Raw genomic sequence first — 21,262 nt, 5'->3', positions numbered from 1 at the left:
AATGGCCGCCTTGTGATGCTATTCAATAATCCTATTATTCTGATAGAGCACATATATTGTTGTGTCTAATTGAGATAAGATACATATACAAATTTCAAACGATGCTCATTAAATATGTATGTGCTCTTATATATATATATATATATATATATATAGGGATTTGTATCTATCATGTCACATGACATAAAAAAGTTTCCTACACACACAACATTTTGTGAGGCCCGTATTTTTTAAAGCAAAAAAAATTAAAAAAATTAAGGCACGCAAAACGAATCTCTATAACATTACACAATTATTTTCTTACAACATAACTCTTATAAAACTCATATATATTTGATAGAGTTTGTCACTGAATTATTAGGATTTTTAATATGTATTATTGCCAAACACGAAGAATATTAGGATTTTTAATATGTATCATTATTAATGGATTTAGATAGATTCTAAAATAATATTTTAAATTCTAATCGAATACCACGTGACTTTTTTCAATCATTTAGAATCCTAATTAAATACTAATAGATTTTTTGGTCCAAAAATAATCGATTAAAATCCTTTAAAATCTAAATCCTATACATCCCCTGAATTCATTTGCTATATAGTATTTAATATGTTTGAATATTCAAAAATTCTAAGAGTTAAATTCTTCTTTAATGTTGTAGTGCATAGCAAGTAATTAACCGAGTGAATCACAACTAAAGGATGAGTGAAATTGTTATCAAAAAAAAAAAAAAAAAGGATGAGTGAAATCAAACTGAAAAATGTTATACTTGTGTGTACACATTCATAGGAATTTGCTGCCTTATGAACCGATTTTATTTTATGGGTTTTGCTTGTTATAAAAATCAACCCAACAAAAAAAAAAATGTCATGGGCCATTGAATACAAAGCCCAGAGACTTTACAGGTATCCATGAAACTCCGCGCTTAAACCTCTAACCTAACAATGACACCCTTGTGATGATACTCAGTAACCCTATTATTCTCTTTCCCCACCGAATGCCCTCACGTTGATGCCTCCTCCTCTTCCTGTGTAACGAGATGGGTGAACTTTACAAGATTAGCTCCATAGAATGGAAACCTTCACCTGTAATAGCTCTAGCCAACAGCGTTGATGGCTTGCGTGTTGCCGCAGCTCGCCAAGATGGCTCACTAGAACTCTGGCTCGTCTCTCCGGGCTCCATCGGTTGGCACTGTCAACTGGTATAAGAGCTTCTCTTTTTCTCTCTCCTCTAACTTGTTATTTACTAGAGTAATCTGATACATTGTTTTTTGGCGTTCGCAGACTATTCATGGAGACCCTAACAAAAGAGTATCGTCACTTATTTGGTGCCCTGGTGGCTCCATTGAAATGCCATGTGGTCGCTTATTTTCTTCCAACATAGATGGCTCCATTTCTAGATGGGATCTTTTCCACTTGAAACAGACGGTATTATATTCTTCCCTTTGCTTTCTAAGGTTTTGCATTTGGACCTCACCGTTTATAAATCGAGTGTTTTTTTTTTGTTTTTGGTGTGGAATGGATGTTAATACTATTAGAAACACGAAATTGGAGACACTGCTATTATTAGGACAGTTAGTTATAGTTCTTGTCTGGTACTGCTGAATGTCTTTCAGTTCCTCTTTAGTGTAATATTTATTAGGTTGTTGAAAAAGTGCTCTTAAATGAGCAGTGCTTTTATTTTTAATTGTTTTGACCGTTGTTGCTCGTGTGTTTGTTATATGTCTTGCCTAATTCGATACGCTTTTACAGACTGTGCTAGATTCAGATGGTGTGTCAATCTGGCAAATGGCTGTGACGCCGCCTAAAAGTTTCGTAATAAATGATGTAATGAATGGTGATCATTTGGGGAACGGATATGCAAGTAAATTCAACAAATCTGATGAGCACGGCGAGACAAGTGAGAGTGCTGAAGATTCTGATTCACCAGATCCTCTCAAGCAATCTGTTAATGAGTATCCACGTGTAGCAATTGGTTTGGATGACGGATGTGTGAGAATTTATGCTATCTCTGACACGGATGAATTTATATATGTAAAATCCTTGCCTCGGGTCAAAGGTGAGACTTTTTCCTTGAATCGTTTTTCTTGCTGCAGGTTTTCTTTATGTTATGCTTGATTCTTATTAAGAGAATGTTTTATGGTATTGTTCTCAGGTCGAGTTTTAAGTGTGACTTGGAGTACAGATTCCAACTTTATATATTCAGGAAGTAGTGATGGGTACGTATAGATGATTGATAAACATGATTGATAAACGATCATTTTATGACTTCATCTTGTTTCACTTTTAAAGTTACTAGGAATATTTCACCTATTTTCTCGCGCTAGAATCCAAGTATGTATGCTTAATTGTGCAAAATTTTAAGCAGATCCAGCGGGATAATCCAGCTTTTTTTTAATGGTTCTCATTACTTAGTTAAATATGCATACACATGTTTCTTCTTCTGTCTCCTCACAGGTTAATACGATGCTGGGATGCTGTATTGGGTAATGAAATCTATAGGATTACAGCTGGACTTGGAGGTTTGGGAAGTGGACAGGAACTTTGTATATGGTCATTACTGTCCTTAAGGTGAACGTAAAGGCATCTTTTTGTTGAACTGTCTTTGAAATTAACTAATATGAATACTTCTTCAGTTCATATTCACTGTATTGGTATAATTTTGGTATTGGAGTTCTTTCTCCCTATTTCCTAACCTTCGTTACTGATTGGTTAGTTGTTATGTAGGTCTGGGACTCTTGTTAGTGCCGACAGTAGTGGTAGCGTCCAGTTTTGGGACAGCAAACATGGAACTCTCTTACAAGCACATTCTTTACACAAGGGAGATGTAAATGCTCTGGCAGCATCTCCTAGTCATGATAGGGTGTTTTCTGCTGGTTCTGATGGCAAGGTATGGAGTTGCATAATTTGTGAATTCTTATGAAACCATTGCAATGGGCTGTCAATGATTTTTCTTGTAGCATTCCAGTGTTACAAAACTTTGTTAGTTGTTTGGCAATATGGTATGAACCTTGGGAGAGCTTCACCCCAAAAGCTAGCTTGTAAGGTAGGAGAGCCCAAAGTCCATATAAACCCCACGCCAGAATCTTATATCTGATGTTGGACTCCAAGTCCCATACCTTACAACTGGATCGTAACATCCCACCACACTCCACATCCCCGACACCGACGAGGCTTGGCTTTGTGCTAGTTGTTTTACTAGCCCTGGGTGAATACTGCAATGCTAGCATCGCCATTCGCGCCACTCAATTGCAACTGGGAGACATAGTGGAAGCTCTGATACCAATTAATAGGTATCAGAGTTAATTGGGAACAAGAATTTAAGGAAGAAACTTGTATTAATAAGATTGGACCCCAACTTAGATCCAACCTGGATGATTTCACAATGTATTCTCAAGGGTTAATTACAGAATGGAAAGAAAAACATCACAGTTAGGTGATTACAGAATTGCAACAGCCTACTACGGAGTAACTACTCTCTAGAACACTTAGAGAGGTTCTGGTTCATACGAACCTTGGGAGAGCTTTACCTTAAAAGCTAGCTTGTAAGGTAGGAGAGCCCAAAGTCCATATAACTCTGCACCAGATCTTTATGTTTCCGTTGTGGGACTCAAAATCCCATACCTTACAATTGGATCGAAACACAATATGTTTTTTTAACATTAGTTATGTCATGCATTTATCGGCTGATATCTCACATAATTACCTATATTTTTGAGGTTAAGTACTAGTACTTATGATAGGAACTAAACTAATAACAACAGATTTCCCAGAATAATGCTTCTATAAAAGTTTCATTCCAGTGAATTTAACAAGGTTCAACAAGATTAAATCGAGCTACATGCTATAGTGCTGCTATAGCTCAGAATTTGCAGAAGAGAAATAAAGGAAAATTAACAGAAAATGATAAAGCTTCAGGGTCCTTCGAGATGCCCTGAAATCTCCCACTTTGCATCAGCAATCCCAATGACCTCCAAGGTGCCGTTACTCTCGTTCACGACTCCCCTATAACACCGTCAGGCGCTGCATGAGTAACAAACTTTTGTAACAAATCAGCTGACTCAGCATGCTCAATGGAATGTGACAACATAGCATCAGTAATATTCTTCTTGGTCCATTTACCCCTATTACGGTCCCTGACATTTACTTTGCCATATTGGGCTTTATGAAGTTGAGCCCTATCAACTTATTAGTCATGTTCATGTTCAAACAGTAACTTTGTATAATTTGCTTTGCATACTTTTTTCTTTGGATTGATATGCCTGAAGTGTTGTCTCATGGGAATGTGTACGATGGTTTTGATGTCGGTAATGTCCATATACTAATATCATGTTTCAAAGAGTGATGGAATTAAAGTGTTTAATTAGAACAATGATTGAGAATAAGTGGGAAACCAAAAATCGCAAGTTGAAGTAGAAGTGACAAAAAAAAAAGATATGGTTAAAATGGACTACTAGAGAGGTAATTCTACTGTTAGATAGGATGGATGGTTAGGAGAATTCGTGTGAAGGATTCCAACACTTTTCTCCAAGAATTAAAGAAGACAGGTATGATCTTTGGGTTAATGCTTGGTTGTTTATTTTGTCATAAAAGTCGAAACCAGTGAAAAATAAATTTGTACATTTAGGTTCTGTTAGGAGATGGTTAAAAACGTTTAAGAGTAATTTTTACCATGAGTTGAGTGAGCAAGTATTGAGTTTGGCATGATTGATACTCTTATCATTTGTAATGACTGACCAATACGTGAAATATTAAAGGTTATACTCATGTGGATTGGCTGGTTTTGTTGTGAGCAAAGCAATGTTGCAACATTTTTGGAAGTGTCTTAAACTCCATTCTTTGATTTATTCTTGGAGTTTGAGCTATGTGGGGACTAGAAGTGATGCAATAACATTATTGAGCGAGGCTGTTTTAACAGGTGGATCGGATGAGCATGTTAAATAGGGTAGCTTTGAATTAAGTACATTTTGTGTGCAATTACCAAACAAGAATTTTTTTTAAAGATTTAAGCATATATATTACTTGATTCTCTCTTCAAGAAAATGGGAAAAAATGAAGGAAAGTGCCGAAGACGAAGAAGAGAGAGAAAAGCTCTGAGCAAAAGTCTGTAATGTTATTAATGATTCTGATACAAAAGATAACTGTATGTGTATAGAGTTTTAGTCTAGTGACTCAGCCAGTAGTAGTCTGTTACAACTATCAAACAGAAAAGTAACAATCAAACGGAATCATGCAACTGAACAGTGATACAGTAACTATCGAAAGCAGTAACTCACTAAGGCAAAAAAAAGTAAAAAACTTATAACTTTGACATGTTATGAAAGAGTGAGATCTGCCATCTCCAACCTTATCCTTTGTTTTCCTCCCTAACTCAAACTTTTATGTAACTGTTAGATAGTGCAACGAGAATAAAGCCCAAAGTGTTTTCTAGTGCCTTGGAGGCATATAATGGAAAATTACTGAAGTTTTTTGCTGGCAACATATATAGTTTTTGCATTCTGATTTGTTTCCTGTACCTTTATTAAAATATAATGTTACGCATGCTGTGTCTTCCCTATGTTTCTAATGTGATTGTGGCTCTCTATCTTGAATTGATCTTGGTGGAGGTCCCATGTCTATCATATCTGACATAGAATTGTATCACATTTATTGAGTTCTGCTTTTATATATTCTTAAGAAGATTGTCATTATGTGTTATGCATGAGTCAATGTATTGTGGTGTTGTTATTTTGTATTCATTAAATTAACCTGCCGCCCTTCTTTCCAATAAGGTGTTCTCCCATAGTAAGGCTGTTGACCAAACCAAATGCATTATAATAATGTTGGTTTAGTTTATTTTGTTTGAAGGTTATTCTGTATAAGCTCTCTAGTCAGTCCGACTCATCTGATGGTATCAATTCTTCGACAATGGTGAGGAGATGGATCTACGTTCATTATGTAAGGGCTCATACACATGATGTCAGGGCCTTGACTGTTGCTGTACCGATAAGTCAAGAAGGTCTGATTGAAAGTTATATTATTGAGAAAGTTTTTGTTATTTATTTTGTGAAAATTGCATAAGCATGTTTGGATGAGCTTATTTTTCAAAATCTGAAAGTGCTTTAGCTGTTAGGAGAGCATTTTTACAACAGTTAATTTTTTCTTTTTTTGAGTTTTAGTTTTAGTTTTTTTAAGAGAAAAATATAAATGGTTTTTGGTGCTATTTTCAGGCCAATCTTGTAGCATACCAAAAGTTATTTTCAATGCAGAAAAAGCATGTCTTTGCTGTAGAAAAGCTTATCCAAATGGGCAGTATCTTTAGTTGCTATGAATGCATTTTCCGTTTCTTTTTCTTAGCCATGCACTTCTGTTTAGCAGATACTTTGCCAGATGAGAAGATTAAAAGAGCTCGACGTGAAGAAAAGCCCATTGAATTTAGTTACCATAAATGGGCCCATTTGGGGGTCCCCATGCTTATCTCAGCTGGAGATGACACAAAACTCTTTGCTTACCCTGTGAAAGAATTCACTAAGTTTTCTCCTCATGATATCTGTCCTGCGCCTCAAAGAACACCCATTCAACTAGTGCTGAATACTGCATTCGATCAATCATCAATGCTTTTAGTCCAGTCTTCGCATTGGTTAGATGTTCATTTGCTGCATCCCAGAAATGTTCGCACATCATATATACTAAAAAAGGAAAAAAGAAATGTTAACACAGCTGGAGGCTTTGCAAAGACAGAAATTCTTGCCCGAGTCAAGAGTAAGGCATCTCGGAAGATAATTTGCAGCGCCATTTCTAATTCAGGGGTTCTTTTTGGTTACTCTGATCATGTCAAGCCTAGTCTTTTTGAATTGAAGAGGTGTGAAGTTGGAAAAATAACATGGAGTGTTAGTAAAAGGAAACTTCCCCAGAGATTACCATTTGCCCATTCTATGGTTTTTACTCATGACTCCTCTTGGTTGATAATAGCTGGGCATGATAGAAGGATATATGTAAGTTAGCAATATACTTCATCTCCATTATGGTTAAAATTGTGTTTTTGCACACTTCTTATAATAGGTTTTTGAGTACACTTTAAGCCTCTCTTTTTTATTGTTTCCCCAAGAGTTTCTAGACTTATGTATTACTTTGCTCCATAATTTATGATAATCATGCTGTGCATCATTAGCTGCATGCTATTCTTGACCTCCTGTATCACTGAAACTTGGTAAATTTTGATACTTGAATACTAGAAGACTGTTTAAAAGCCATTAAGCTTGGCTTAATTCCAAATTAGTTTGTATAATCAACTTCTAAAATTTTCTTTTGGTTAAAATGAAAGGGTTGGTTAAAATATTATTATCTTTGGATTAAAAATCTATTTAGTTTGTTTTATTGATTCTATTTGCTTTTGAATGCTATAGGTTGTGGATATCGCCAGCTCAGAACTAGTGCATACTTTTACACCCTGTCGTGAGTTGCAAGATGAGGAATTACCACCAACTGAACCTCCCATAACAAGATTGTTTACTAGTTCTGATAGGCAGTGGTTGGCAGCCGTGAACTGCTTTGGGGATATATATGTTTTTAACTTGGAGACACTAAGGTGTTGTCTCTAATTTGCTTAACTTCATTTTTCTTTTTAAAATTAGGAGGCCTATTATTGTAGTTACTTTGCTGTAGGTAGCTAGGACATCCATTTATTGCTCATGAAAATTGAAAATAAAAGGCAAACTTTTAGGGAGGCACAAAAATTCAATTGAGACTTCAATTGCGCTTTTGTTGATCTTTTTTGCTTAGTGGTAGGTTACAGTATCAAGTTGTCTGTTGGTACAAGATTATTAATTTAACTGGTAATGTCACGGGAATTGGTTTGGAGGGCTTATTCCCAAAGGAGTATGTCTAAGTAGCAGCTAGGAGTGGTTAAGAGCGAGAGCAGTTAGTAGCTGCTCTAGACAGTTAGAGGATCACTTAGGGTGTTATATGGTTAGAGGCTTAGAGGAGAAGTCTTGAGATGTATGTAAGTGACTCTTTTGTAGAGTTGCAGGCTTGATTGTTGTGTTGTAAACTTGAGATTTTCTCATTGTGAAGATAGATTTACAGTAATGGAGTTGGGAAAAGGTGAGAGAAATATGAATAAGATAGAAAAGATGAAGTTTATTGATGAAATAATACAAGAGCATAGCTCTTCTCAAATAATATCTCAGTTTGCAACACAAATACACAATACTCCAGCCTGCCTCTCTACACAGAGAGAGTCCCTTACATACTTCTCTCAAAACTTCTCCAAGCCTCTAATTGTATAAGCCCCTAACTGACCCCTCTAACGGTCACTACAGCAGTTAGTAACTGCCCTTGCCTCCTAATCAAAGCTTTTAACCACCCCTAGTTGCTACTTAGGCATATTCCTTCTAGAATATGGGGTAATACCTTCTTAGCCATTTCCAGTCATAACAGGTAATACCTAGGGATCCCTTATTATCCTTCCCCCCTCATGCCTTTTCATTCTGGGAGGTGGGGTGATTGCATGAATTATTTGATATTTGTATTAAGTAATCTTATTTTATAAAATAAACTTTTTTGTGTAATAGGCAACACTGGTTCATTTCAAGATTAGGAGGTGCCTCTGTCACAGCTGGTGGATTTCCGCCACAGAACAGCAATGTACTGATAGCTACAACTTCATCAAATCAAGTGTATGCATTTGATGTAGAGGCCAAACAGTTGGGAGAATGGTCAATGCGGCACACTTTTGTTCTCCCCAGGAGATACCAGGAATTTCCCGGTGAAGTTATAGGGCTTTCATTCCCTCCTTCTGCAAATTCATCTTCGGTTGTTGTTTATAGTTCCAGGTATACTTTTTATTTTTTTAATAAAAATAATAAAGGTAACTTTTTTTATAAAAATAATAAAGGTAACATTATGCATGGGTGAAATGATCAGAAATTAAATGAGAGGAGTACATGTCATAAAAAAACCATTACCCATAAAATCCGGACTTGTGAGAGTAGGGATGAGAGAAATCCTTTTCCGTGACCTTAGTATTTTATTTTTGGAGAAAGTAATTTCCTTTGCAAAGAGATGATAAACATGCAATATGCAACTTTATTTTTTTGGTGAGACTTATGGTTTATTTATTCGAAACTAGTGATTTGTTTAATTACTTTTTGATTCTTATTAAAATTTCTTATTTGGGGGCTTTAGACATATCTGGTTTGAGGAATTTCTTTCTGCATAGGAAAATCCATGATGCACATATTTGTATGCATTGCAGCACTTATAATTGCTTCTACAACCGTTTTTTTGTTTTTCCAAGTATCTTTCACAATCTGTTAGTTTTTGTGATACACTTATAATCAACCCTTCTACATCAATGGGTTGTAGAGTTGTGATTTTAACCATTCCTGCTCCGAAATAGAAGCTATGAAAATATTAAGAGTCTGTTTGGATCCTCTTTTTTTTTAAGCTAGAAGCTACTTATAAGCATAAGCTAGGCCAAACAGGTTTTGGAAAAAAAATTTATAATGAAAAACTCTTTTCTATAATGAAGAAAAAAGCTGAAAGCTAAAAGCTCCTATCTGCTTTTCTTGAATTGTGTGCTTTCTTTTTTAAAATGAAGAGTTACAAAGATAGAGAGAAAGATAATTTTCTTGAAATATGTGCTTTTAAGTAACTTCTAAGCTAAAATTGTTATGTAATTACCAAGCAGCTTTTAGTTTTTTTTTTTTAAGCTTTTTTTTAAGCTTTTTTTTTAGTTTTAACTTATAAGTAATTTCTAGCTTAAAAAAGAGAGGATCTAAACAGGCTCTAAATTTATGATGTTTATTTCTCATGTTCCGAATTTGTTCTATCTTCAGGGCAATGTGCTTGATTGACTTTGGGTTGCCTGTGGAGCAAGATGATAGTGGTATGCTAAAAACTCAAGATTCAATGGCCAGGAATTTACAAAATTTTAATGTTAAGAAGAGGACTGAATATGGGAAGAATTTTGCAGTTTCGCCGTTAGATAATCCTGTTTTATTTTTAGCCCATATTTCAAAAAATTCCTTCTTAATGATAGACAAACCCTGGCTTGAAGTGGTCAGAAATTTAGAAGCCCCACCAGTCCACCGACATATTTTCGGGACATAAGCTGCCTAAGAATTATTCTCAGCTTGAGGGGTTGCATGGTGGGGATAAGAGTCCTTTGTTTCACTTTGTCTCTCCATGGCTGGGATCCAGAATCATGTATTTGTTATCATAATCAATTTTGTTCCATTAGTGATATACTCCAATTTTTTTTAAAGCCTCAAGTAGTTCCATAATTTTATCCATAATGCTTTCGCCAACTTTGTCTCATGCTTGACGTAGTAGCATCTGTTGTGAAATTTACTTGTCGAAAGCAAATGAATCTTGTTTTTGTGTCTATATATATATGGGGCATGTTGTGGTTTTTCGATAGTTTTTATGCAACAACTGAGAAAATTAAAGCCTTTTATTGATTATTAATTTTCTCTCAGATTTGCTTTTTTTGAATTTCATTTATTTTGCTTAAAAATTAATATTGTAGGCACACTCACTCTTAATATTTTTAAAGAAAAGAAAGCTTTCCTCATTTCTGAAAGGGGTGACTAAATGTGTTTTATATAATGGGATAGGATCAACTTATACCGGTGTAAGAATAATAAATCTTACACTAAATCTTAACCGTTGATTTTCGTGCATCCAATGGTTGAGATTTATTGAGAATTAAAAATTAATTAATGAGTGAGATCTAATAAATCTTAACCGTTAGATGTAGAAAATCAATGATTAAGATTTGGTGTAAGATTTATTATTCTTACACCGGTGTAAGATGATCCTGCCCCTATATTTATATTCACCAATATAGCTTTTGTATAATAATAATAATGAATATAATACGGTCATGCTAAGAATTATTTTAACTTAAAAATTTAAACTGGTAACTGAAGATTCATTATTGATTTTTATATTTTTCTGACACATCTTCTACAATTAATTCAACTTAAAAATTTAAATTGATAACTGAAGATTTATTATTGATTTTTATATTTTTATGACACATTTTTTTACGAGTTTGTGGGTTTGAAACATGAATATTGTACAAATCTATCCCACACATGGTTAAACACTTTTCTTATTGTATGAGAAGTATCTTCACTTTTCTTATTATATGAGAAGTATTTTCTTATGTTATGACTTAACTAATGGTAGATCGTATAGTTGTTTAAAAAAAATTGCTTAGTTTTAACATACTAATGTTGCATGAATAAAAATTGCTTAGTTTTTATGTACTTTTCCTCGTAATTAAGAAACTTTCTAGATTTAAGAATCGCCTTTGGGAGGATCTTAAACCAACTTGCATTTCCTTATTCTTATATCTTGCAATGCAATGTTTTTATGTTTCCATTCTGAATCTTTATGTCTTCCAATATTACAATGAATACGTGCCTAACACCATATGTAACTTCCAAACGTCAACCGTAGAGATGGCAAGAAAGTAGGAATGATTAGTGAAAGCTGGGGTGTTGTCCGTTTCCAAATATCTCTATGTTCTTTTCTAATAAATCCATGCAGTTGGTTGGAGTCTGAGGATATAAAAACTTTGATATAAAAGATTTTGTTGGATATCCTACTAAAACAAATATTCAATAATTGTACCTAGTGTTATGAATGGATCACATTTGAAGTGGGTAGCAATCAGAAGCAGGTGGGGCTGCTCCTTTAGGCTGAAAATGAAGCTTGGCTTTTGGTTTCATTTGTATATTTGTCTATTTTGGGTGCAAGCGCCTTACCTTACCATATTAACCCCACCCAAAGTGGTTGTGAGCTAGGCTGGCTGGGGCTCAACTCTATAAAGTGGGGTCAGTACTCATTACTATGCCTTTGGATTTGATTTATATGCTTTGTGGTAGTGAGTGTGGTGGTGAGTGGTGAATTAGTTAATTCAGTTTTGTGTTTTATTACTTGAGAAAAAGGATGAACACTATCTAATGACCGTGGTTCGTGGAAGGTCCCAGAGATGCCTGCCACTGATAACAACAAAAGAAAATGCAAGACAGAAACCTTATTCACTTCATTATATTCTCTTAGGTTGTTCCCAACAGCATTGGCAGTAGTAGAGCATAGGTTCAGATTAAAAAACAAAAAAGAGTGAAATTACATCATAAGAGCTTTTTTCTTTTCTTTAATACTTTGAAAAAAAGAAAAAGAAAAGAGTAAAATAAAAAGAAAGGAGTTCCTTTTGACAAACATTGAATAGTTTCTCTCCTTTGACATCCTCTGGTCTAGACTCTTTCAACAATAATGCAGCATCAGTTACCATAACCACCGCAAAATCGTTCATTTCCTTTTTTCTTCATCGAAACCACCTAATTATGAGATATACAAAACACTTGTTAGTATATTTCCTTTTGAAGTCTTTTCTGGGAAACAAAAGCAGAATAATATTCAAGACAATTGGATCACCTGGTTCCTCTGAAGCTAGTTTTCCACCAAGAGAGCGCTCAAAGAAACTGAAGTGCTTCTGGAATTTGGTTTTTCTCTGCAGAAACTCAAGTCAAATTCAGCTCAACACAATAAAATGTGCAATGCAAGTGGCTGATAATCATAATGCAATGATTAAAGAAAGAACCACCAATAGAGATAGAGTTGTACCTTTATTCTTGTTGCAGATACACACTGAGAAAAATCCAATGCATTCTCCACTGCTCCATTCCCTGAGAAGCTCTCTTGCTTCTGTTGAACAACAAAAGAACCTATTAACAATTTTATTTTATTTTTTGCTGCTAAGTAGAAACTATATGCACATATTATGTCAATGACATTAACCTTGTGACTCTCCTTGGGACAGCTGAAAAGAGGAGAACTAGCAGTGTCATCAAGAGGTGAAGCCTGTTTACATCTGCCATATTCTTTAACCTTTTCCTTCTTTTGGGATTCTTTGGTGTACTGGGGTGTAGAAGGTAGGCAAGGATACCAATTCTCACAATAGTATTCATTATCATAATGTGGAGGTCCAGAAGAAGCATCAGAGACCATTGATAAATCTTCCTCAGGCTCCTCCATTCTTGCTTCCTTTCCTTCATAGTCTACAATCCCACCCTTCCTCTGGAAGTAATTTTCAGAAAGAGAGGATTGGTCCAAGTAATGGGTCCAACCTGATTCACTAGCATTACTGTATTGTGAAGCTGATATATCCATTCAACCCTTTTTTTCTTCTAGTAATTAAGTACCAAGGTTGATGTTCTTATATAGATTCTCAATAATGGTGATCAAGTGAAAGATCATAGAGTGGTAAAGGACCTACTCTTACCCCTTGTACTTCTTATGTAGATCTTCTCAACATAAGTAAGAAGAGGAGAAAAAGGAGAAAAAAAAATCATTAACAAACAAAGAGAGAGAGAGAGAGAGAGGAATTGCACTAGAATTCTAAACTGTGTCTGTCCTTTAGCACAATCCTTTCGCCCTCTTATTTTATCTTTATGCGAATGAATTAATATTGCCAGTTGGCCTTGTGTGAGTGTGTGTGTGTGTGTGCGTGTGTTTGTGTGTACGAGAGTGTCTGTTAGGAAAATTTTGAGAGAGAAGATGTGATAAGGGGAGAGAGATTATGGAAGCATTGCATTACCATACTCTTACCAAAAGGTAGTGCTGTCCTTTCAGGACAAAAAGTTAATCGTAATTTGGCCAAGTCACAACTAATGATACTTTAATGATTAGCTTCTTGTTTCTATTAATGGTTTCAGGGCTTGCAAGTTGACTGCACAATTAATGCTGTCTGTTCCCTCTCCTATGGCTTTGCTTATCTTTTTTCTCACCTCAAACATTGTGTCTGTTTTGCAACAACCAGCAAACCATTTTCTTCAGCTGTGAATGAGTCTGTCATTTTTATTTTTTTTAAGGTTGTAATCGAGGGCGAGCCTTAGAGCAACGATAAATTTGCTCTATAGTCCTGTGTGTTTTGGTCAAACAGCTCTTCACAAGCCAATACTTACCACTTAGTAAAGCTTTCTCTGTTGTGCTCTTGGTTCTGCTGATCCCATATAATTTTGAGGGTTCCTTATGTCTCTAATTCTAGTGGGATAATATCTACTACATGACATAATGAGTATGAGTATTAACCAAATGATGGTAGCTCAATTGACGCACGAGAACTGAGTAGGTGAGGTGAAAGCATATGTTTGATTCTCCCAAATACCATTTTTTGGAAGGAGTTTAAAGCCTTAATCTCCTGGTCCACGCCGAACAGGATTGACTCAAAAAAAAGAAAAAGAAAAAAGTATGAGTATTATTGGAGGTAGTTAACTAAAAGGTTAATTAAAGAGAAACTTACAATTTCAAACCATTTTAGAAGTATAATTACAACAGTGGAACAAATTTCAAATGATTGTCTAGTTTAATTTGGTCGTTATTTTGACATAAATTACTATTTTGAGTAACTGTTTGTTCTCTCTTAATACAAGTTCTATAAGTGTATGTTTCCCGATAGAGCTAGACAAACCCACATTTCATTGAAAGAAACCATTAGTGAGCACCTGATTTGAACGTAACGCTCATAACAAGCATTTTTGCTTGCAATAAAAAATACGGCTGGAACAAGAGTTGTTGGTCTAACTATTCAATTACATTTTAGGATTTACTTTGCACAAAGGGTAGTGGATTTGATTAGTTGGATCAGACACCAATGGTGTTATCTATCTATTAAAAAAAAACGGCTGATTATTTGAGTTTAATATTTTTTTAATGGGTTTTATAAGAGTTATGTTGTAGGAAAAGTGATTGTGTTATGTTATAGAGATTCGTTTTGCGTGCCAAATTTTTTTTTTTTTTTTTTGCTGCGGGCCCCACAAAATGTTTTGTGTGTCGGAAATTTTTTGTAGTCATGTTAAATGATGAACGCAAATCCCTTTCTTAATACTTAAATTCTATGTAGTCATGGCAATGACTCAGATTTTAATTGGCCACGTTCTCTAGGATGTTTCCTTTTTATTTTTACCATTTTTATCCTAATGCAAAAATTTAGTATCACTTAATTTCCTCAATAAAGATAATTGGATGTTACGCACGAGTGAAATTCAATGCAAAAAGTGAACCATTCAAGCTTTGAGAGGACATAGTACAAAAGATTCACCATGAGCATGCAAGAGACTCGAATACAATTCAGATACAGAAATGCTACCACATATGTGCAATTTGCTGTCAAGTGACAAAAAGCTCACCTCGTCCGAATAGTAGAAAATCCATACAGTTCTTATGACACGTCAAGGGCCCATTAAGCTTTGCGCTTCTTTCAATATCTGTGAGACTGTTGATTGTAGTTGGGAAAATAATGTCACATTTGGGCAACATTAGGCTTGGAATCTTATTGTACCGTGCAATGCTGATGAAACACACTGAACAGTAAAAATCAATTCTTCTGTTGACATGGGAAACTTGATAATATCAATAATTTAGAATAATCAATTAAAGGGTACCCTACCACATTTCAAAAAGCCAATGAACCTCTAATCATTTGTTTATTTTATTTTATTTTATTTTTTGTTGTGTCGATTGATAATGAAATGTGACTTTATGTAAAGATCATAGGGCCACTATATGATTCTGGTCTGACTCCAATTGGTCCCTCCCATTTAATAGAATGTGTCTCTTTGCAAGGTTTCTAATGCATTCTGCTCTGTTAAGCACTTGGATCGATCTCAATCAAAACTTTTTTTTTTTCATGTAAGGGTCAAATTTAAAATGAGTATCATATATAAAGACCAAAAATATATTTTTATCGAATTTGTGCAAGGGGGAAAATATAGATAAAAAAAAAAAAAAAACTAATGATTACATTAAAGCTTATTCCAGAAAAGTCTTATATATAATCTGAAAATAATGTGACAATATAACGATAAAGGATGAAAATAAAGAAGGCACACAAACCAATCAAGTCTCAGCCAATGAAGATTTTATGAAGCATATGTTACTTATAAAGAAAACAAAATTGAAAAGAAAGAAAAAGACAATAAAATAATAGCATGACAGGGGGAAGAAAGTATCTCATGGACCTTTTCATTTTGTTATAATGTAACTGACATAGAGAGCACCTCTGTATCAGTATGGGGTTTTCCAGCAGCACAAGCTTTGCTACTATAGTACTATGGTCCCCTTCAGATGGAAAAGTCAAAGATTGCTTATTGCCACAATGCCAAACCACCGACTTGGAATTCAAAGTCTTGCAAGAGATTCCCTCCTTTTTTTCTACTATCAACTTTCTTTCTCTTTCATACCCAGGACAATCAATCCAGTCCATATCACAAAGATTAAAGTCAAATGTTCATCTTCAATTTATAATTATTTATAACAAAAGGGTCATAAGTTGGTGTTGAAATGATTGTGAATTCTACATTCTATGTATGGCCCAAAAAAGAATAGGTGTCTACACATGTATATGATTATTTCAATTATTAAGTGGACTTGTATTAATGAATGAGAGCTATCAGCTATGAAGAATAATGAAGCATGGAAATCTAGTGTTCGTGAGTGACTAGTTTACATACGTTGGCATTCATCTATGCACTGAAGTGTGACAAAAGACAATTGAAAACTCACTTGTTCTTCAATTCGTCCTTCTCAAACAAGAGTTAATCTGAATTCTGAAGCCACAAACAACAAATTTGAAGCTTCACATTGGTCGTGGTAAAATGCCGACCAACCCTTGCACATGTATTTATTTGTCAGCTCCAGGACCATGGACCACCCTAACGAAGCAAATGATTTAAGGGCTCGTTTGGTAAACAAGATAGGATATGATATAGTGCTGATAAGGGTAGGATATGATATGGGGCTGATAAGCCCATATCATGTCCTGTGTTTGATGAGCACCTGATTATAAGATTACGTAGAAAGAGAAAGAAGAAAGAAAAAACAAAATATAATGCAATAAATATAAATATATTGGGTAACGTGGGGATATATTGAGTATCCAATATTGTTATCTTATCATGTTGAATCCTAACCCAGCTCCCCCCATAGGATAAGAAATCATGTATTGGATAGGATAAAATGAGACAATAGGATAAACTAATCATATCCTATTGACCTACCAAACCAGAGATAAAAATAGGATATGATAAGTTATCATATCCTATCTTCTTTATCAGGTGCTCTAAACAGGCCCTAAAAACATATAAAATATAACAATGATACTACATATAATAGCCTACACTAGAAAATTGCTTAATTATAAGATTAACCATGGAATTAAGCATGATTTAGAGAGGTAAATGAGCTTATTATGAATGATAATTAAATACATGCCAATCAAGTCATTTAGGACCAAAAGAAATTATTAGCAAAAATTTGGGGTCAAAGTATAATTTTGGTAAAGTTTAGGGACCAAATTGTAATTTTGCAAAATTAGGCATAAACTTAGTTATGATGTTATATTAAGCTTCTTTAGGAAATTTAGTGACATGAAAATGATATTAATTAGGTTGAATGAAGTTTAGAAAGTAAGCTAAAAACAAAAGAAAATAGAAGGACAATTTGGTAATTTCCATAACAAATGGTCAAAGTCAACATTTAGTGATTTAAATGAATTAAGACTTAAGCAAAATGAGTTATTTTCTTCTCATATTCTTTCTCCAAGAGCTAACCCGAGAGTGAGAGGGGAGAGAACAAGTTTTTCACCACTTTGATTTAGTCACTTTCAAGTCAAGAAATCTTCATCAAAGTTAAACCTTACGAACTAGTGAACAAAACACTTAAGCTAGTTCACCTTGGAAAGCTTTAGAGAGTGAGTTCTCCTATCCTTTTAGGCATTATAACATCCCCGTCTTGAGCCGGTTCAGTTAACACACATATGATACTAAACATAAACAACAGAAGACTTAACTTACGAAAATACAAGCTAACTTTTTCTTTTTTCTTTCATCCAATTCACATGATATATAACAATGCATAACTCTTTCTAGTTCACATTCCATCTAGCGGAGACGAAAATCAGACAGAGTAACAGCTGAAAACTGGACAACTGGGGATTTACAAATCCCACTCTAAAAGTATCATGATAAACAGTTTATACAATCCATGAATTACAGAATACTAGATGTCCATCACAGATAACATACCCATCCATGGGCTCATACATAACTTGGCTCCGTGCCACAAGGTCTATCAGCATGCATAACCAACATGTAGACATATAACTGAATACTACATCATAATATAGACATACCTGAATGCACAATTGTACATGCATCAAACTGAAAACATGTACAAGACATATACAGGCCATATACAAGTAATGGATCAGACATCATGATCCCAAAATCATAAAATACTAAAGCAACATAAATACAATCCAAAACATCAGTACCCTACAACTACTCAAAATTCGGTCCATCGCTACCCCTCTAGCCACGAGTCGTGTCCCTGCCTCGTGAGGGCTCACCGGGAATCTAAACACCTGAAATGATGTCTCCAAACGAAGTGAGATAAAAAATCTCAATAAGCTCCAAGTTTATAGAGAATTCTCCATACCCTGGGCCCACGCCTGCATGAAAGTCAGATACAGAGTATACAAGACATCATATAATAGATATCATAACTGAACAAAACATATACACATATCTTATCATAGGTGTACGCAATCATTCGCAAGAGAGGACCCCAAGCGGAACCAGAAACATATCAGAGGTATACAAAGTCAGTCCCAAGGGAGGACCCCAAGCAGACATCAGTGCACATATAATCAATGGCCAAAGATCATTACAGAAATCACATCAGAACAAAACATATCATATTATCATATAGCTCTATATGAATGCATCTATATAAAGTATCAAATACAATCCTACAATCCAACCATAGTCCACTAACCACGGTGGAGCACACAAGTAGGAAAAGATTCCTTAAACATAGAGCTTACCTCTTGAAGCTTTGCCAATTTGCTTACTTGTAACACAAGTTACTCATCTAGCTCCAAAGGATTCCAAAGACTCTCGGTCCTTAGGCATACCTAGAGAAAGAATCCAAAACAAAACTCAATAAAATGCTACTACAATGTCATGTAATTACAAGACATACACTTTATTATTTACTTTCATTTCTTTACATTGATGCCAATCATATGCCAGTTCACAAGTTCAGACCACAATCTTTAGGCTCTCTTATTAGACTAGTTAAGGATGATTACTCGTACCACAAGCAACCACCTTGTTTCACATTTACCTAGGGTCCTTGAATAACCTAACCAAGCTTCTAAAATACCCTTTTCAATTTTTTTAACAATTCCTAGCCTCACAACTCCCACAAGGATGCATCCAAGACCCAGGGAAAAGCTAGGGATTTGCATCCATTTACTCTACACATCATCAAAACAATTTTTAACATAATCAATACCTAAATAACCCTATAGGCCGAATTCAATAGGTAAAGGGTCCACGAAGTTCTCTTCGTTATACTCTCAATTTAACCACTCTTTTCACACATTCACATGCATATAACCTTTCACAAATTATACAATTTAATTTTTGCACATCAAACCCCTTTTAACACTAAATAGCTGAAATCTACATAATGGTCCAAGGGATTTTTTTTTCAATTTTTAAACACATGTTCATGCTTATTTCTCATCCTTACTTCATTAACAACACTAATCCATCATAAATTTCAATTTTTTTTTTTTTGGAAATAATAGGAAATTAAAACAAAAACACAACAAAAAGAAACTAGGCACAAAGCCTAGACCAGTGAACACCTATAGTGTCACCATACAGACTATCAATACAACCTGACGGTGGACAATCAAATTCCTGAATTACCCAAGAGAAACCATAAGAGTAAGAGGCTAGAAAGTCCGCTACTCTATTTCCTTCACGGTGAATGTGAGACATATAAATCTGCCAATCTCGCTGCATCAAATTTCGAATACGATTCACCAAATTAGCCGCAGGGTAATCATGGTGGCACCCATTTGTAATGAGCTGTTGAGCTGAAAGAGAATCTCCTTCGAGCCAAACTTGCCTAAAACCTCTATCCCAAGCTAGCTCCAAACCAACCAAGCAAGCCCATAACTCAGCATGCAAAACTGTACCTGAGCCTAAATTTTTACAGAATCCGACGATCCAAGTTCCTGAGGCATCGCGAAAAACTCCTCCACACCCAGTCCTAGTACCATTAGCATCACATGCACCATCAACATTAAGCTTAACCCAATCCACAGGAGGACAACACCAAGCAACCAATCTCTCTATTTGATTCCTTGGTTGATTGCCCGCTCCAAAAACAGGGTTAGCTGCAAGAGCGACACTATCTCTGAAACCAATTGCTGAACGGATAAGTGAATAAGCATTCTGGCGATCACCTTAAAAAACCCAAGAATTCCTACATTTCCAAATTTTCCAGGCTAAGATTCCAAATAAAAGAGGCCAGTCCGACCCCATCCCCCAATCCTTTGAGCTGTCTAAATTAGAAATGATCCAATTGTGCAGGTTGAGGTTGAAAAATTCACGCTGATTTATATGAGGCATTATCATGCACCATACTTCCTTTGATTGTGGACAGTCGCGAATAGTATGAAGGATAGTTTCACTAGACTGATTACATCTAGGACACAGATCTGAAAGAGCCATATGGCAGCGGAGTCTGCAAACATTAGTCATCAGCTTCTCCCCTGCCATTAACCAAAGAAAAAAGCGAATTCTTTCTGGCCCCTGCCATCTCCAAACACTTTCCCAAGGAAACTGTTGGATTGTAGTATCTTTGATGGCTAATATTGCATATGCTGACTTAACAGTAAACTTGCCATCTGTCGTTCCATTCCAAATTAAATGATCCTGGCCATCTTGACTAGAAGGAGGAAGAAAATTCATAAATCGATGCAGCACAGAATCTGGAAGCAATTGTCGAAGAGAATTCCATTTCCATTGCCCCAATTCATCCACGTAGTCCACCACCTTCTGAAGAGTATCACTAATAGAAAACTGAGAATCTGCATATGAGATCAAAGGACCACAATCGGGCAGCCAGCTATCAAGCCAGAACATAGTGGACTGACCATTGCCTAACTGCACCCGACTATGATCCATTATAATATTCCAATGACGCGTAATTCCCTTCCAAAGCTGGGAGCTGTTGTTTGGAGCATGAATAATTGGTGTCATGCCTGCCTCCACATTGTACTTAGCACGTAAGAACTTTGACCACAAGGCATCTGGATGAGCTACGAGGTTGAACCCAACCTTCATGATAAATGCTGAGTTCATTTCCCTCATACTCCGCAGTCCAAGGCCTCCATTTTTTTATCCATGCA

The 21,262-nt window shown here is 35.4% G+C and overlaps 2 protein-coding genes across 5 annotated transcripts; one reads left to right on the top strand and one right to left on the bottom strand.

Moving 5' to 3' along the window:
• Window positions 1-986: 986 nt before the first annotated feature.
• On the top strand, window positions 987-10,274 carry LOC133309927 (WD repeat-containing protein PCN-like). Of its 4 annotated transcripts, none has more exons than XM_061510948.1 (12): window positions 987-1,202; window positions 1,285-1,428; window positions 1,753-2,059; window positions 2,156-2,219; window positions 2,458-2,571; window positions 2,728-2,890; window positions 5,848-5,998; window positions 6,358-6,654; window positions 6,700-6,974; window positions 7,386-7,567; window positions 8,553-8,813; window positions 9,819-10,274. In XM_061510948.1, exons 1-12 carry the CDS (start codon window positions 1,041-1,043, stop codon window positions 10,090-10,092), a joined length of 2,394 nt encoding a protein of 797 aa, XP_061366932.1. In that variant the 5' UTR covers window positions 987-1,040; the 3' UTR covers window positions 10,093-10,274. The 4 variants fall into 4 exon arrangements, with proteins under 4 accessions (XP_061366932.1, XP_061366993.1, XP_061366874.1 ...); XM_061511009.1 differs by having other exon boundaries at window positions 5,848-6,010; window positions 6,355-6,637; window positions 6,686-6,974; XM_061510890.1 differs by having other exon boundaries at window positions 6,358-6,974.
• A 2,001-nt stretch (window positions 10,275-12,275) lies between these two features.
• On the bottom strand, window positions 12,276-13,170 carry LOC133310508 (protein SOB FIVE-LIKE 5-like). The gene is made up of 4 exons (XM_061511467.1): window positions 12,801-13,170; window positions 12,619-12,692; window positions 12,419-12,505; window positions 12,276-12,332 (listed from the first exon to the last, which is right to left on the bottom strand). The coding sequence occupies exons 1-4, from the start codon at window positions 13,162-13,164 to the stop codon at window positions 12,276-12,278; spliced, it is 582 nt and encodes a 193-aa protein (XP_061367451.1). The 5' UTR covers window positions 13,165-13,170.
• Between the last annotated feature and the right edge of the window lie 8,092 nt (window positions 13,171-21,262).

Source organism: Gastrolobium bilobum, unplaced genomic scaffold, assembly GCF_033153095.1.
Source record: "Gastrolobium bilobum isolate Gb01-03AN ecotype WA unplaced genomic scaffold, APGP_CSIRO_Gbil_v1 utg39686, whole genome shotgun sequence".
Taxonomy (NCBI): Eukaryota; Viridiplantae; Streptophyta; class Magnoliopsida; order Fabales; family Fabaceae; genus Gastrolobium; species Gastrolobium bilobum.
The sequence above is the reverse complement of the archived record's forward strand: the minus strand, read 5'-3'. Positions and strand labels throughout refer to the sequence as shown.

Excerpts from the sequence above, each read along its gene's own strand:
- LOC133309927 (XM_061510819.1), top strand. The coding sequence starts at position 1,041 with ATGGGTGAACTTTACAAGATTAGCTCCATAGAATGGAAACCTTCACCT. Across the intron at positions 1,203-1,284 it reads TCGGTTGGCACTGTCAACTG|ACTATTCATGGAGACCCTAA; the intron begins GTATAAGAGCTT and ends TGGCGTTCGCAG. Across the intron at positions 2,572-2,727 it reads TGGTCATTACTGTCCTTAAG|GTCTGGGACTCTTGTTAGTG; the intron begins GTGAACGTAAAG and ends GTTGTTATGTAG.
- LOC133310508 (XM_061511467.1), bottom strand. The coding sequence starts at position 13,164 with ATGGATATATCAGCTTCACAATACAGTAATGCTAGTGAATCAGGTTGG. Across the intron at positions 12,506-12,618 it reads TATCTGCAACAAGAATAAAG|AGAAAAACCAAATTCCAGAA; the intron begins GTACAACTCTAT and ends GAGTTTCTGCAG. Across the intron at positions 12,333-12,418 it reads AGGAACCAGGTGATCCAATT|GTGGTTTCGATGAAGAAAAA; the intron begins GTCTTGAATATT and ends TCTCATAATTAG.